General features: G+C 55.6%; 1 protein-coding gene across 1 annotated transcript; it reads right to left on the bottom strand.

Moving 5' to 3' along the window:
* Window positions 1-7005: 7005 nt before the first annotated feature.
* WNT10B (Wnt family member 10B) lies at window positions 7006-14026 on the bottom strand. The gene is made up of 6 exons (XM_002711076.5): window positions 12173-14026; window positions 11701-11918; window positions 10864-10978; window positions 10463-10725; window positions 8434-8807; window positions 7006-8152 (listed from the first exon to the last, which is right to left on the bottom strand). The coding sequence occupies exons 3-6, from the start codon at window positions 10935-10937 to the stop codon at window positions 7694-7696; spliced, it is 1170 nt and encodes a 389-aa protein (XP_002711122.1). The 5' UTR covers window positions 10938-10978; window positions 11701-11918; window positions 12173-14026; the 3' UTR covers window positions 7006-7693.
* Between the last annotated feature and the right edge of the window lie 5 nt (window positions 14027-14031).

Raw genomic sequence — 14031 nt, forward strand, 5'->3', positions numbered from 1 at the left:
GCGCGAGAGGTGCGCGGCGGCGAGCGGTAGTTCTCGCGAGAGCCGTCACCATGGCAGCGGCTGCAGCAGAAGCAGCCAGGCGCTGGAGTCAGGGCGGGGGCCGGTGTGGAGGCTGGAGGCGGCGGCGGGCAGAGCTGGAGAACCGGGATGAGACCGAGGGGACGGGGCCGAGGGTCCGAGCTCCAGGGCCATCCCTGGAGCTTAAGGACTGGGGGCTGTGTGGAGGCTGCGCTTGGGCTGAGGGGCCCAAGGGCTCCTTGGGCACAGCTGGGAACAGGTATGGGGAAACAGTGTGTCACGGCCCCGCCTTTACCTGCCAGGCCATCTTTGTGTCTTTTTTTTTTTTTTTTTTTTTTTTTTTTAGATTTATTTGAGAGTTACTGAGAGAGGTAGAGCCAGAGAGAGAGGTCTTCCATCCGCTGGTTCACTCCCCAAGTGACAGCAATGGCCTGAACTTGAGCCTGTACAAGCCAGGAGCTTCTTCCGGGTCTCCAACGCGTGTGCAGGGGCCCAAGGACTTGGGTCATCTGCTGCTGCTTTCCCAAGCCATAGCAGAGAGCTGGATCGGAAGTGGAGCAGCCGCAGCCGGGACTCGAACCAGCGCCCATATGGGATGTTGGCCCTGCAGGCTTTAAACCTTCTGTGCCTTAGTGCGGGGCCCCAAACTTTGTGACTTAATTTGGTCCAGCTGCCGGCCCTGAGAGCCCGCCTGGTTGCTTATACCCTCACTAGAGACTGACTTCCGGGTCTGAGTCCAGGAGTCCTTTCTCAGGAGGAAGAGGAGGAAGAACGATGAATTTAAGAGACTAGCAGAAACAATTGGACTCTGGGCCAGCTAGGAAGCTGGCATTTGAAACAGCTGATTCCTAAGTCAGAGGTGTGGCTTAAGGAAGTGTACCTAGACCAGTTTGGACTTTGGTATCTCAAGGAAAATGAACGACTTTGCACCCCATTCCTCAATTCCTCCCTGTCTGCATTTCCCCCTCACTCACTTTGCACCTGGGCTAGATATGCAACGCGGGGTTGTGATAGTCACAGCCGTGCTACAAGAACATTAGTAATGCTAAGAGCAGAAGAAAGTTCTTTAAGTGCCCTCTCTCATGTACAGCAGAAGTCTTGAGCCGAAATTGTTGCTTTTCTTAATTTTTTGCCTTTTTCTGATCTTCTAGGAAGAGTGAGACTGGTAGGAGCTGTCATTGTGATACTGCAGGTTAAGCTGCTGCCGGAGATCCCAATATCCCATGTTGGAATTCCAGCTGCCCTGCTTTCTATCCAGCTTCCTGCTCATGTACCTGGGAAGCAGCAGATGCCAGTCTGAGGACTTGTGTTCCTGCTACCCATGTGGGAGACCTGGATGGAGTTCCTGGCTCCTACCTTTGGCCTGGCCCAGCCTTGCTGTGGTGGATGTTTGGGGACTGAACCAGCAATTGGAAGAACTCTCTCTCTCTGTTACTCTTCCTTTCAAATAAATAAATATACTTTAAAAGTTATGCTAGTAGATGCCATACCATGTCTTGCTCCTGTTGCTACCTTGTATATGTGCTTACCTGTCCTTTTTTTTTTTTAATATTTTATTTATTTGAAAGAGTTACAGAAAGATGTAGAGAGAGAGAGAGAGAGAGAGAGAGAGAGAGGTCTTCCATGCGTTGGTTCACTCTCCCAAATGGCCGCAATGGCACGAGCTAAGCTGATCCAAAACCAGGAGCCAGGAGCTTCCTCTGGATCTCCCATGTGGACACAGGGGCCCAAGGACTTGGGCCATCCTCCACTGCTTTCCCAGGCTATAGAAGAGAGCTGGATCAAAAGTGGAGCAGCTGGGACTCGAACTGGTGACGATATAGGAAGCTGGTGTTGCAGGCCAGGGCTTTAACCCTCTGTGCCACAGCACCGGCCCCCCAATTCCTTCTATATATTCCAATCTGTTTGCTCTCTTGCGTTAACCTGAAGAATAATATGACCTTACAATGTGAGGCCAACAGGACCCTAATTTAAAATGGCAGGGAATGAGATGGACAAGAAGGAAGCTGTTTATAACAAACGCAGTTATATCTGTTCTGGTGGTTTCTATTGAAGGCTTTTCCCTTATTAGATTCTCTGCTTTTCCTTTTCGCTTTTAGTATTTATTTTAATTTTTAAATTTATTTGAAAGAGAGAAAGAGACCATCCATCTACCATTTTACCCCTTCAACATCACAACAGCTGCACTAGGCTGAAGCTAGGAACCAAGAACGCAATACAAGTCTCTGGATGACAGGGACCCAAGTACCTGAACCATCACTAGATGCTTCCTCTGGGAAATTGGCTAAGAAGAGGAGCTGGCACTCAAACTCAGAGACTTCCAATATGCGACATGACCATCCAACTGGTATCTTAACTACAGCACCCAACTGACCAACACCCACTCCAGTCTTTTTTTTTTTTTTTTAAGATCTATTTATTTGAAAGACAGTTACAGAGAGAGGTAGAGACAAAGAGAGAGAGGTCTTCCATCTGCTGGTTCACTCCCCAAATGGCTGCAATAGCCGGAGCTGTGCTGATCTGAAGCCAGGAGCTTCTTCCAGGTCTCCCAAATGGGTTCAGGGGTCCAAGCACTTGGTCCATCTTCCACTGCTTTCCCAGGCCATTAACAGAGAGCTGGATTGGAAGTGGAGCAGTGGGGACTCAAACTGGTACCCATATGGGATACTGGCACTGCAGGCTGGGGCTTTAACATGCTGCATCACAGCACCAGCCCCCAGTCTTTATTTTTAATTAACTTTTAGTTTTAAAATTAGCTTTCCTACATAGGAAACCATTCTAAGATTTAGTCTTTTAAAAACTAACAGTTGGGTGGCCAGTGCCTAAGAAAGCAGCAGAAGATGGCCCAAGTCCTTGGGCCCCTGCACCCACATGGGAGACCTGGAAGAAGCTCCTGGCTCCTGGCCAGGATTGGTTCAGCTCTGGCCATTGTGGCCATCTAGGGGAGTGAACCAACAGATGGAAGACCTCTCTCTCTCTGCCTCTCCTTCTCTCTCTGTGTAACTCTGACATTCAGATAAATAAATAAATCTTTTAAGAACAACAATAACAACAACAAAAAAAACAACTAACAGTTGGGTTGGTGAACATTTGGCCTAGAGTTAAGTTGCCATGTGGGCTACTGGCATCTCATATTGGGGAGCCTGGGTTCAAGTCACAGCTCCCCTTCTTGAACATAGCTTTCTTTCCTTTTTTTTTTTTTTTTTTTGTTTGTTTGTTTGACAAGCAGAATGGACAGTGAGAGACAGAGAGAAAGGTCTTCCTTTTTCCGTTGATTCACCCCCCAATGGCCACTGTGGCCGGCGCCCTGCAGCCGGTGTACCGCGCTGATCTGAAGCCAGGAGCCAGGTGCTTCTCCTAGTCTTCCATGCAGGTGCAGGGCCCAAGGACTTGGGCCATCCTTCACTGCCTTCCCGGGCCACAGCAGAGAGCTGGACAGGAAGAGGAGCAACCGGGACAGAATCTGGCACCCGACCGGGACTAGAACCCGGTGTGCTGGCACCGCAGGCGGAGGATTAGCCTATTGAGCTGTGGCACCGGCCTGAACATAGCTTTCTGTTAATGCAAACAGGTGACGGCTCAAGTACTTGGGTTCTTGCCACCCATGTGGGAGACCTGGACCGAGTTCCTGGCTCCTGGCCCAGCCCCAGCTGCTGTGGGCATTTGGGTAGTGAATCAGTGAATAGGATCTCTCTCTTTCTCTTCAATTAAATGTTTTTTGTTTTTATATATTTTGTTTGAGAGGCAGAGAGAGACAGAGAGAGTGAGATCTCCCATCTCCACTCCCCAAATGTCTGCAACAACCAGTGCTAGGCCAAGCCAAAGACAGGATCTAGAAACTCAATCCAGATCTCCCACATGGGGAGCAAGGGCCCTGTTATTTAAGCCATCACCTGTTGCCTCCCAGAATGCTCATGAGCAGGAAGCCAGAATGGAAAGTGGAGTCAGAGCCGGGCCTTGTACCCAAGCATTCTGACAGCTGCAGGTGTCCCAAATGACAGCTGAAATGGATGTGCCAAATGCCTGTCCCTAGATTCCATTTCATTTATTTTTAAAGATTTATAATTTGTTTGGAAGGCCGAGAGACAGAGAGCCAGGAGCCAAGAACTCCATCCTGGAGCCTCCTACATGGGTGGCTGGGGTCCAAGTATTTGGCCCTTTCTCTGCTGCCTTCCCAGGAGCATCAGCAGGAAGTTGGATGGTAAGTTGAGTGCCTGATAGGGTATGCTTACCACACAAGGTGCGGCTCAACCCGCCTGCTTTGCCATAATGCTGGGCCCTGTGTGTGTGTGTGTGTGTGTGTGTGTTGTGTAAGAGAGGGAGAGGCAGAGGCAGAGAGAGAGGTGTCTTCCATCTGCTGGTTCACTCCCCAAAATGGCCAGGACTGGGCCAAATGGAACCCAGGGGCCAGGAGCTTCCTTCAAGTCTCCCATGTAGGTGCAGGGACCCAAGCACTTGGGCCATTTTGTGCTCCTTTCCCAGGCGCACTAGCAGGAAGCTGGATCGGAAGTGGAGCAGCCAGGATTCCAACCGGTGCTCATATGAGATGCCAGCGCTGCAGGTGGCAGCTTACCCACAGCACCCAGCCTTTAGCTCTGTGTTTTTCAAGATGAAAGACCTCCAGTGTGATTAGGGAACCCTAGACCAGGCCTCGTGATTCCTTTACACGATTGCTCTTTTCATTTCTTTCCATAGAAATGTTTCTAATAACACTGTACCAAGTTATGGCCCTGTACTGACAACCAAAACTATGCTTTTCAACCCCTCTTCCCTAGTGCCCCAACCCCACCAACAAGCCTTCAGGGACGCCAACAGGGAGATGGAACTTGTCTGTGGGTGGTCCTGCCTGAGACTTCAGCTGCCCGCAAGGCTGTAGCCTAGATGTGACAGGAGGCTGGAAATGGTGACATTCTGACATGGCTAGCAGCAGGAAACGTGTCTGTGAGGTGGAGCCGATCAATGGGAACTAGAGAATCATCCAGCTCTACTGAACTTCTCCCCTCTCCAGAGTGGGGGGAGAAAGTGGCCACTGCAGCTGACGGGGCTGTCCAGCTGAAAATTAGATGACCACTGCCACTCCCCAACTTCCCAGCTACCAGATAGGAACCAGAGGGAAAAGTATCCCAAGCTGAAGGAGGGTAGAAGCCAGGCTTATGGTTCATCAGCCTTCTTACCTCCCTGTGGCTGCCACTGGAGCCTAATAAAAGCTGAAACCGTAGCTAGTGGCTCTGTGGGTTGCATCCTCCTACCCCATCACTGACTCCAGGCCTGGGCCCGAGCCCAGTGCATGTGCCGGGAGCAAGGGTGGGGATGTGGCCTTGCTGACAAAATCCATTTGGAATTTGTCAAGGTTGTGGTTTGGGGCTGAAGTTTGCCACAAAGTGTGCATCTGACGAAAGAAAAGGGAGAAAGCTGGGGGGAAAAGAGTCAAAGAAGTACAGAAGAAGGAAGGATTAGAAAAAGCTGGGACGGGGCCGGCACTGTGGTGCAGTAGATTAATCCTCCACCTGCTGCACCTGCATCCCATATGGGCTCCAGTTCGTGTCCCGGTTGCTCCTCTTCTGATCCAGCTCTCTGCTGTGGCCTGGGGAAGCAGTAGAAGATGACCCAAGTCCTTGGGCCCCTGCACCCATGTGGGAGACCTGGAAGAAGCTCCTGGCTCCTGGCTTTGGATCGACACAGCTCCGGCTGTTGCAACCATCTGGGGAGTGAACCAGCGGATGGAAGACTTCTCTCTCTGCCTCTCCTCTCTCTGTGTAACTGACTTTCAAATAAATCTTTTAAAAAATGCAAAAGTTCTGAATGGGGCAGGCATTGTGGTGCAGTGAATGAAGCCACCAATTGCAGTGCCCCCATGTCCTATCTGAATGCCAGTTCAAGTCCCAGCTACTCTGCTTCTGATCCAGCTCCCAGCTAATGTGCATGGTGAGCAATGGAAGATGGGGCTCAAGTAATGAGCCCCTGCTCATTCTCAGGTGGGAGAACTGGAAGGAGCTGACAGCTATGGCTTCACTATGGCCCACACTTGGCTGTTGCAGCTATTTGAGGAGTGAACCAACAGATGTTAAGATCTCTGTCTTTCAGGGTATAGAGGCTTAAGCCTCCACCTGCAGTGCCAGAATCTCATGTAGTTGCCAGTTTGAGTCCCAGCTGCTCCATTTCCAATCCAGCTCCCTGCTAATGCTCCTGAGAAAGCAGCAGAAAATGGCCCAAGTGCTTGGGCCCCTGCACCCATGTGGGAGGCCCAGAAGAAGCTCCTGGCTCCTGGCTTCAGCCTGGCCCAGCCCCAGCTGTGCAGCGGATGGAAGACCTCTCTCTCTCTCTCTCTCTCCCTTTCTCTCTGTGTAACTGTGCCTTTCAAATACATAAAGTACATCTCTGAAAAAAAAAATACAGGAATTCCTTTTGATATGTTCCCCATCCATCTTACATCTACCTCCCAAGTTCTCTATTTGTAATCAGAAGAGAAAAATACCTGTTCTTTTTGGGTCCAGGTTCAATGTTGAGATACATTTAGGACTCGACATTTCCAGAACAGAGGTGATCTGATAGTCTAGAGCAGGCAGTCAGCAAACTACAGGCAAAGGACAAATCCTGTCCCACATCCCAATTTTACAAGTGAAGCTTAACTGGACACAGCCACACTCATATACTCATATATGGGCTATGGCTGGTTCTCATCTGTAACAGCAGAGTTGAGTGGCTGAGACAAAGACCACAAGCCTCATCATATATTTACTAGAAAAAAAAAAATGTGCCAGCTCTTGTTCTACAGCAGTGATGGAGGTGAAATCAGGAGCAAGTAAACAAGGCCTACATTTGGATCTGCAGCCCCTCCCACCAAAACTGCCAACCAACCCCACTGTAGGCCATTTCAAATTTTTGGCACTCATTGAGTGAAGGGGTAGGAGGCACCTGGAAAAGCGACCAGGGGCTGAGATCCCAAGCATGGGGAGATAACAATCACCATTTGGACTCACCAACCCAGTAGCTTAATTTATTTTATTTTCAAACAGGAACCAAGAACAAGTCTCAGTACAATAAATTATCCATTCTCAACCCTCCTGCTGAAGAAGGAAAAAGGCTCCAAGAGTCTTAGGTTAAAAAAAAAAAAAAAAAAAAAAAAAAAAAAAAACCCTTCCTTTGGAGGGTCTATTTTAACACCTGAATGGAAGGAAGCTCATTCCCTAAGGGCCTGGACAGGATTCAGGGGAGAAGACCCTATCCCACCCTCCCATCTTGTCCCCCAAGACAAATCTTTCCATCACTGTCTCTCATTACCTTTCAAGAGGAGAGCCAGGCTACTGTAGAGGAGCTGTGAACAGTAGATAACAGTGAGGGGGTCTCCTTTCAGATATAGGTCTTACTGGCTCCACCTCTAACTTCTGCATATCTGGGGTTATCACTCAGGAGAGAGAGGAGTAGTCAAAAACAAGGAACGAGAATCAGGATTAAAGGGTGCCCAAGACTGCATTTCATCTTGGGCCATTCAGGTGTTTAAGGAAGAGGGATGGCACATTTCTCCCAAATCCAGCTAACTTGGCAGGGGTTGGGGAGACTTCACCTGACCCCTACTACCCTCAAAAGCTTTTGAACTTCCAGGAGCCAAGGAGGACCCTGGACAGAAACCAGAGCCAAGGACTTCCCTTCCCCAGCCCCTAGGTTGAGGCTGGCCTCACTTGCACACATTGACCCATTCCGTGACTTTGCACTCGTCACACAGCACATAGCAGCACCAGTGGAAGCGGCAGTGGCAGCGCTCAACTCGCGTCTGCCGGAGCACGTTGTGCCCGCGGCCGCAGCACAGGCTCCCGCAGCCATCCAGCAGGCGGCTGGTCTTGTTGCAAGCCCGGCCTCTCGTGCCCGGGGAGCCCACCGTGGGGTCTCGCTCGCAGAAGTCGGGAGACTTCTCAAAGTAGACCAGCTCTCCTGAGAGGCGCCGGGGACGCAGGCGGGGTTGGAAGGCTCCGGAATTGCGGTTGTGGGTGTCAATGAAGATGGCTCGGCCCAGCCGCTCCCTCAGCGCTGCCCCCACGGCCCGGAACTCTGGGGCTGCCCTCCAGCAGGTTTTAAACTGGCAGCTGCCCGAAGTGCCATGGCACTTGCATTTCCGCTTCAGGTTTTCAGTTACCACCTAGAACATCAGAGAGGAAAGAGGTGGAGGTGAGGGCAGCCCAGAGGCCCAGCACCCAGGAGGCAAGAATGATTGGGATGGCAGAAGAGAAAGGGCTTTGCAAAGCCAGCAGGTGCCAAGCTGGGTGCGTTGGCTGTTTGCAGATGCTGAGCTGAGGCTGGGTGTCTTGCAGATGCTGAGGGGCCGCCACCATCCCACATGCTACTGCTCTGCTGTGCTTCTCAGCGGCTAGCCAGGACTCAAGAAAGCCAGGGAACCCAGGTCAAGATGCATTCACATACCTGGCGCCCCACCCTGTTGTTATGGATTCTCATTCTCGCCTGGATGTCCCGGGGAGCTTCCCTGGAATCCAAGAAGTCCCGAGAGAACTTCTCTCCAAAGTCCATGTCATGGTTACAGCCACCCCATTCCCACGTGTCCTGGGGGCCAGGGCTGGAGCCTGAGCCGGGGCCAGGGCTGGGCAGGGAGTGGGGAAAACTCTTGCCCCGGGACAGCGCCTGCAGCTGCAGCAGTTTGGACCTGAGCCGATCCTGTTCACCGCTGCCCTTCCAGCCACAGCCACAGCTCACCAGCTTGCCCAGGCTGCAGGCTGTGGCTACTGCATGCATTACCCCAGCAGCCAGCATGGAGAAGGAGAAGGCACTCTCGCGGAAACCTGGTTGGGGGGGAGGGGGAAAAGAAAGGCAAATGGTGGAGGGGACATTGACAGGCACCTGAGGGTGGGAAGGCGATTCCTAACTGATTCCTGACCCTGCCGGGCAGATCAGAAAGCCCAGAGCCTGATTTCCCTAACTGTAAGGGAAGACGGTGGATCCAGATGATTTTTGGAGACCCATTATCCCTCTTAAAAGTCTGTGGTTTTCAGGTGTGGATGAAAGAGCTCGCCCAGGGGGGAGGAGACCCTGGGATTGGGATGACTAAGAGGGAGTCCCTGAGGTCTTTGAAGATGAGTTCACTGAGTTCCACATCTGAAAGCCTTCGAAATTCCCCAGCCCTGCAGGAAACTTTAGGGGGTGAGGGTGGTGGGGTGGGGAGAAGCCTTTGGGGTTCTTTTTATTTCTTCAGGATTATGTTAATCAGTCTTTTAATCAAGCTACCCTCCACCACCCCAACACCCCCAAAGCACTCAAGCTGTGGAACTGCCCAGGTCTGAGTTTTATATTTGCCCATCAAGACTGTTTATCCTAACCTGCTATTACCTTATAAAATACTGGGGAGCGGAGAGGGATGGGGTGGAGGGGATTTTTCCTAATGCCCTCTTAAAAGATTGGCTTCTGTGTTATGTTTTTTTGGGGGGTCACGGAAGCACAAGATGATAAGCCCTTCCCAGGCTTGGATAGACACACGCCCCATCTAAAGGCAAAGCCTTCTCCTATGCCAGGCTCTCAGCAGTAGAGGGTCCCTCGCCACCCTGTAGGAGCCCTGAGAAGATGAAAGGAGTAGAGGCCAGGCTCCTCAGTGCCCAGGACCCAGGGCCTGGACCAGCCTCCGGATCCCCCAACCTCAGCGTTCCAAGAACAAAGCTGTTTGCACACGTCCTGGGAATTCCCCTGCAGACGGCATCTGCCTATTAACCCTATAGTCCCCGAAGCACTGCCCCCACCCCCTGGGCGGAGCCCCCCACGGATCTTTGCTCCTGGGGAGCAGGGCGTGGGGAGAGGCTGTGATGCCTCCCAGACCATGCCTTCCAGACCAGACCAGCAGTGACCTGTTCTCTGCCCCTCCAGCCATTCCTCACCTGCTCAGGTGAGGGACACCTGGGAACTCCACAGCTCAGAGGAGGGGGCTGCTCCCCAGCTTCAAAGCTATCAGGGTCTTTGTTCCCAGCTTTGGCTCCTGGGAACCCCAGCAATTAGGGGAGCAGGTTTAACCCTTAAACGGTTGGGGGCGTCACTCCACCCCCGCTGAGGCTCTGGGGACACCAGCCTGGACTTGTCCAGAGAGGAGGGAGGGGAGAGAGAAATGGGGGCGGGGAGGAGCAGAATGGGGGCGTTTGAAGCTTCCAGGGCTGGGGGCGTCTCTTGTTCACAGGTGCAACCCAGATTGAGCAGGGCGGAGGCAGGAAAGGGGGGGAGCCCTGGGGTAGGGGAGCGAGGACCCAGCTGCCTTGCCGGCAGCGAGCAGGTGGGAGTCAGCACCGTAGGGGCCCAGACGGGTGGCCAGACCCGGCTCAGCCCGGCTCCCGGGGGGAATTCCCGGAGAGGCCCCTCCCGGAGCCTTGAACCCGTCCCTTCCCGCCTCCGCTCGCCTCGGCCTGCCCCCCGCACCCCAGCCTCGGCGGCGGCGCAGACCCCGCCCCTCCAGGCTCACCGCGCTTGAGGATGGCGCTGTGGTGCGGCAGGCGGCCGCCGCCCTCGAGTGCCGAGCAGTTCCAGCGCTGGTCGCGCAGCTGGTGCTGGCACTCGTGCACGGCGACGTGCAGACCCTGAAGCGCAGAGGCCGTCACGTCGGGGCTGCGCAGGCACAGGCCCAACTGGCGCTTGCTTAGGCCGGACAGCGTCAAGCACACGGTGTTGGCCGTCAGCGGCGGCTCCCCGGGCAGCTTCAGGCCCAGAATCTCATTGCTGAGCGCCCTGGGAACAGAAAGGGCGTCTCTGGTGTCCGGACCCCCTCCACCGCCTCCACTCCCGGCCTGCACTCCCCGAGGGCAGGTGTTCGGAGGAGGGCTCAGAGGTACCACCGCGGGGCGGGGGGGGGGGGGTGCTGCTCACCGACTGCACACCGCAAGGAGCAGGAGACCCGCGAGGCCCAAGGGCAGAGTCCGCTGCTGGGGCTCCTCCAGCATGTCGAAGCCCGGAGGCTCCGGTGGGCAGATGTGGTCAGGGCCTGTGGACAGGGAAGAGAGATCTGATGTGAGATTGGGGACAAGGGTGGCTTGCTCGGGGCTCCTAACCCGTTCTGGCTCTAATCACCCATCCCCAAATAAAACCCATTCCCACAGTCCTGGACGGCTGAAAGAGGAAGAACCCAGACCTCACGCAAGCCCTGGAGCCCTGCCCGGTCAGACACAATGTACACACAGACACACACGCACACATTCAAACTCAGACACACGGACCACCGCCTCCCACTGCTCCCTCTCCGAGCTCTCCCCCCACCCATAACTGGCTCCCACGCCCCCAGAGGCCACGGAGTGCAGGTATTGTCAAAGGAGAATGGAGAGTGGGCTCCCCCACTCCCCCTGGCACCTCCCCGCTCAGTGGGGAAGGAGGGAGGGGACGCTCCAGGTGCAGCTAGAAGCGGGAGGGGAGCCGGGTTCTCTCCGGTGTGGAACCCGGTGTGGGCAAAGCTGAGTCCCCGCCTTTCCCAACTACTTGCGCCCCTCCTCAGCGGGCTGCCCGTCTGGTCCCCACCCCCCTTTGCAGCCACTTCATTGCCCACCAAACTTGGAGGCACCCTTTTATGCTCTGTCTTTATCCCTGGCAGTGTCTCTGGCTCTCCGCGCTTGCGGGTGGGCGTCCGTCGGTCTGTCTGGTCTGACAGTGCACCGGTTCCGTCCCCAGGGGCTCGCGCCCCTGCCCCTCCCTTGCTTTCTGGGCTCCGATTACCTCCAGCGGTTCCGGTGCTGGGTCCGTGACCGGCGCGGCTGGGCCGCCTGGACTAGGCTCGGGCTGCTCAAACTCTGGGGAGACTGCTCCGGGTTCTGCCCCCTCGGCAACGCTGCATTCTTCCAGGGCTGGGCCACTCCTCTCCGCCAGCTTCCCCCAGCGCCGCGGCGGCCGCGGGGAAGGAAGGGCGGGAGGAAGGGAGGGAGTGCTCGAGAGAGCTAGGAGAGAGCCGGCAAGCGCAGAACTGCAGCTCTGGCTCTGCTGGCGCACAGCTCCCCGAGGCTCGGCCCGGCTGACGGAGCTGCGGCCCCTCCCCGAGCCCGGGGCATCCCCTCCCCCCTCCCCCCTCCCCGCCTTGACCAGGGGAACGCAACCGCTCCCCCTCCTCCCAGCCTACACACACACCCTCTCCCCCGACGCCCGCGTCGAGCTCAGCCTCGCAGAGCAGGGAAATGGCCCGAGTTCCTCTCACCTGCGCTGGGGTCCCCAAAGCTGCAAAGGAGAATGCAGCCACCCAGACCGGCAAGCCGGGACCGCGTCCCGGTGGCCAAACCTTTCATCATCTTTGCCTCAGTTTCACCACCAAGAGCGAGGTGACTGGCAGGCTCCTTCGACAAGCCGAGGACGGAGCTGAACGGGCGTCTGGCTTCCGGGGTTGGACAGCGGCTTGCAGAGTCCGGAGCTGGGAGCGCAGCCGTCCGCAGGGCGCTGGGAGCCAGCTGGAGAGGCTTAGGACTGTGGGCTTGGCAACCGCCCATCTCAGAGCCCTGCACCTCCCCCTTGGGAGGGGTCAGCTTTGGCCTTGGAGTTTGGCCCCAGCTGAGGTTCAGGTAGCCCCATAGCTCTTCAGCCTGCCTTGCAGGCATCCTGGCCCACAGCGATCTTCCTACCCTTCTGAGGATCCCTGCTGCGAGGTGGCAGGTGCACTTCACACAGGCTGAAGAGGGTCTCGGGATCCCAAACTGAGCCCAGCCCCAGGCAGTCAGGAAAGACCCCGGTCCTGGGATACACAGGCAGAGGCAAATCGCCTCCAGGAGCTCTAGCGGTGGCAACGAAGGGGTTAGGCGCCACCGAGCTCCCGCCTGAGTCACCCTTGCAACTCTAACCACTGCGGGCTATTTTTGCCAGAGAGGGGCCCCAGGCTTCCCAGCCACCCCCAGCCCCTGCCAGACCACAACCCAAGGCACGGCTGGCCCCGCGCACCCCAGGCGAGGCGCGTTGACTCAGACACGGCTCCCCAGGAGGCAGAGGCACGGGGCTGATGCCCGCAGCCAGAGGCCTCTTCCTTGGTGGTGGTAGCACAACTCTACTGGAGAGCCGGCTGTGAGGCTGCAGGTCCTGCCTTGGGCTGCAGGGGGCGCCGCGTCCAAGATGGAAGATGGGGGATTTAACGCATGTTGGGATTTTCCTGAGCACCTTCTTGTGCCAAGCCCTGCACAGGCCAGGGAAGTGAGAGTGCCATGGTCCCTGGCACTGGGCAGCCTGGACCGAGAGGGATGCTTTGCTCTCATTTTGCACCTCTGCACAGCGGGAGGATGGGGGGACGGAGCCCAAGTGCTGTGGACCCCCCTCCCATTTAGAGGACAAGAGCCAAACCACATGTGGCTTTTGAGGCCGCTAGAAGCTGAAGCCCTATCTCAGTAGCTTTCATCCATAAACCTGGATTCCGTGGTCCCTGCCAATGTCCTGGCCCCTTTTCCTGAAATCCACCAGTGTCCCTGGAGTAGGGGATCCTAGACCCCTTTTTCCATGGGGACCTCATGGACACTGGAACTTCTCCATTTGTCTCCAGATTTCCCTCGAGTGGTTTTGGTGGTTGTTGATCTCGCTGGTGTCTTTTGCTTTGCCTATGGATTCTACCTTTGTCGTGTTCACACAGCATTGCTGTCAGGTGCCAACAAGGGGCCAGGCTCAGAACCAGTACCATAGGTTTCAACTCCTCAGTGACCCCTGTGCCCTCCGTGCTGGACTGTTCCAAATCCCAGCACCCCTACTCCAGCTCCCTGTCCCAGATGAGACCCGGCCTGGGGACGAGCGGCCACAGGCAGGCTGACTGGGTGGCCTGAGCTGGCCCACAGTGCCCTCAGTCCGACCGGCTGGCCTGAGCGCTGACCCGCAGGCAGCTCAAGGGCGGTGGGACAGGCGGGGCCTGGAGAGGGCTGCGGGTGCACGCCCATTGCCTAATACCCCAAGCACGCGGCCAGCTCCAGGAAAGAGGAGGGGCGGGAACCAGAGAGACCTTGACAAGGGTTGGGGCCTTCACGGGAGGGGGCTCGCAGGGGGCTGTCGGCACGGCAGGGAGGGAGTGCACGTGGATGAGCGGCATGGAGG

Source organism: Oryctolagus cuniculus, chromosome 11 (assembly GCF_964237555.1).
Source record: "Oryctolagus cuniculus chromosome 11, mOryCun1.1, whole genome shotgun sequence".
NCBI classification, from domain to species: domain Eukaryota; kingdom Metazoa; phylum Chordata; class Mammalia; order Lagomorpha; family Leporidae; genus Oryctolagus; species Oryctolagus cuniculus.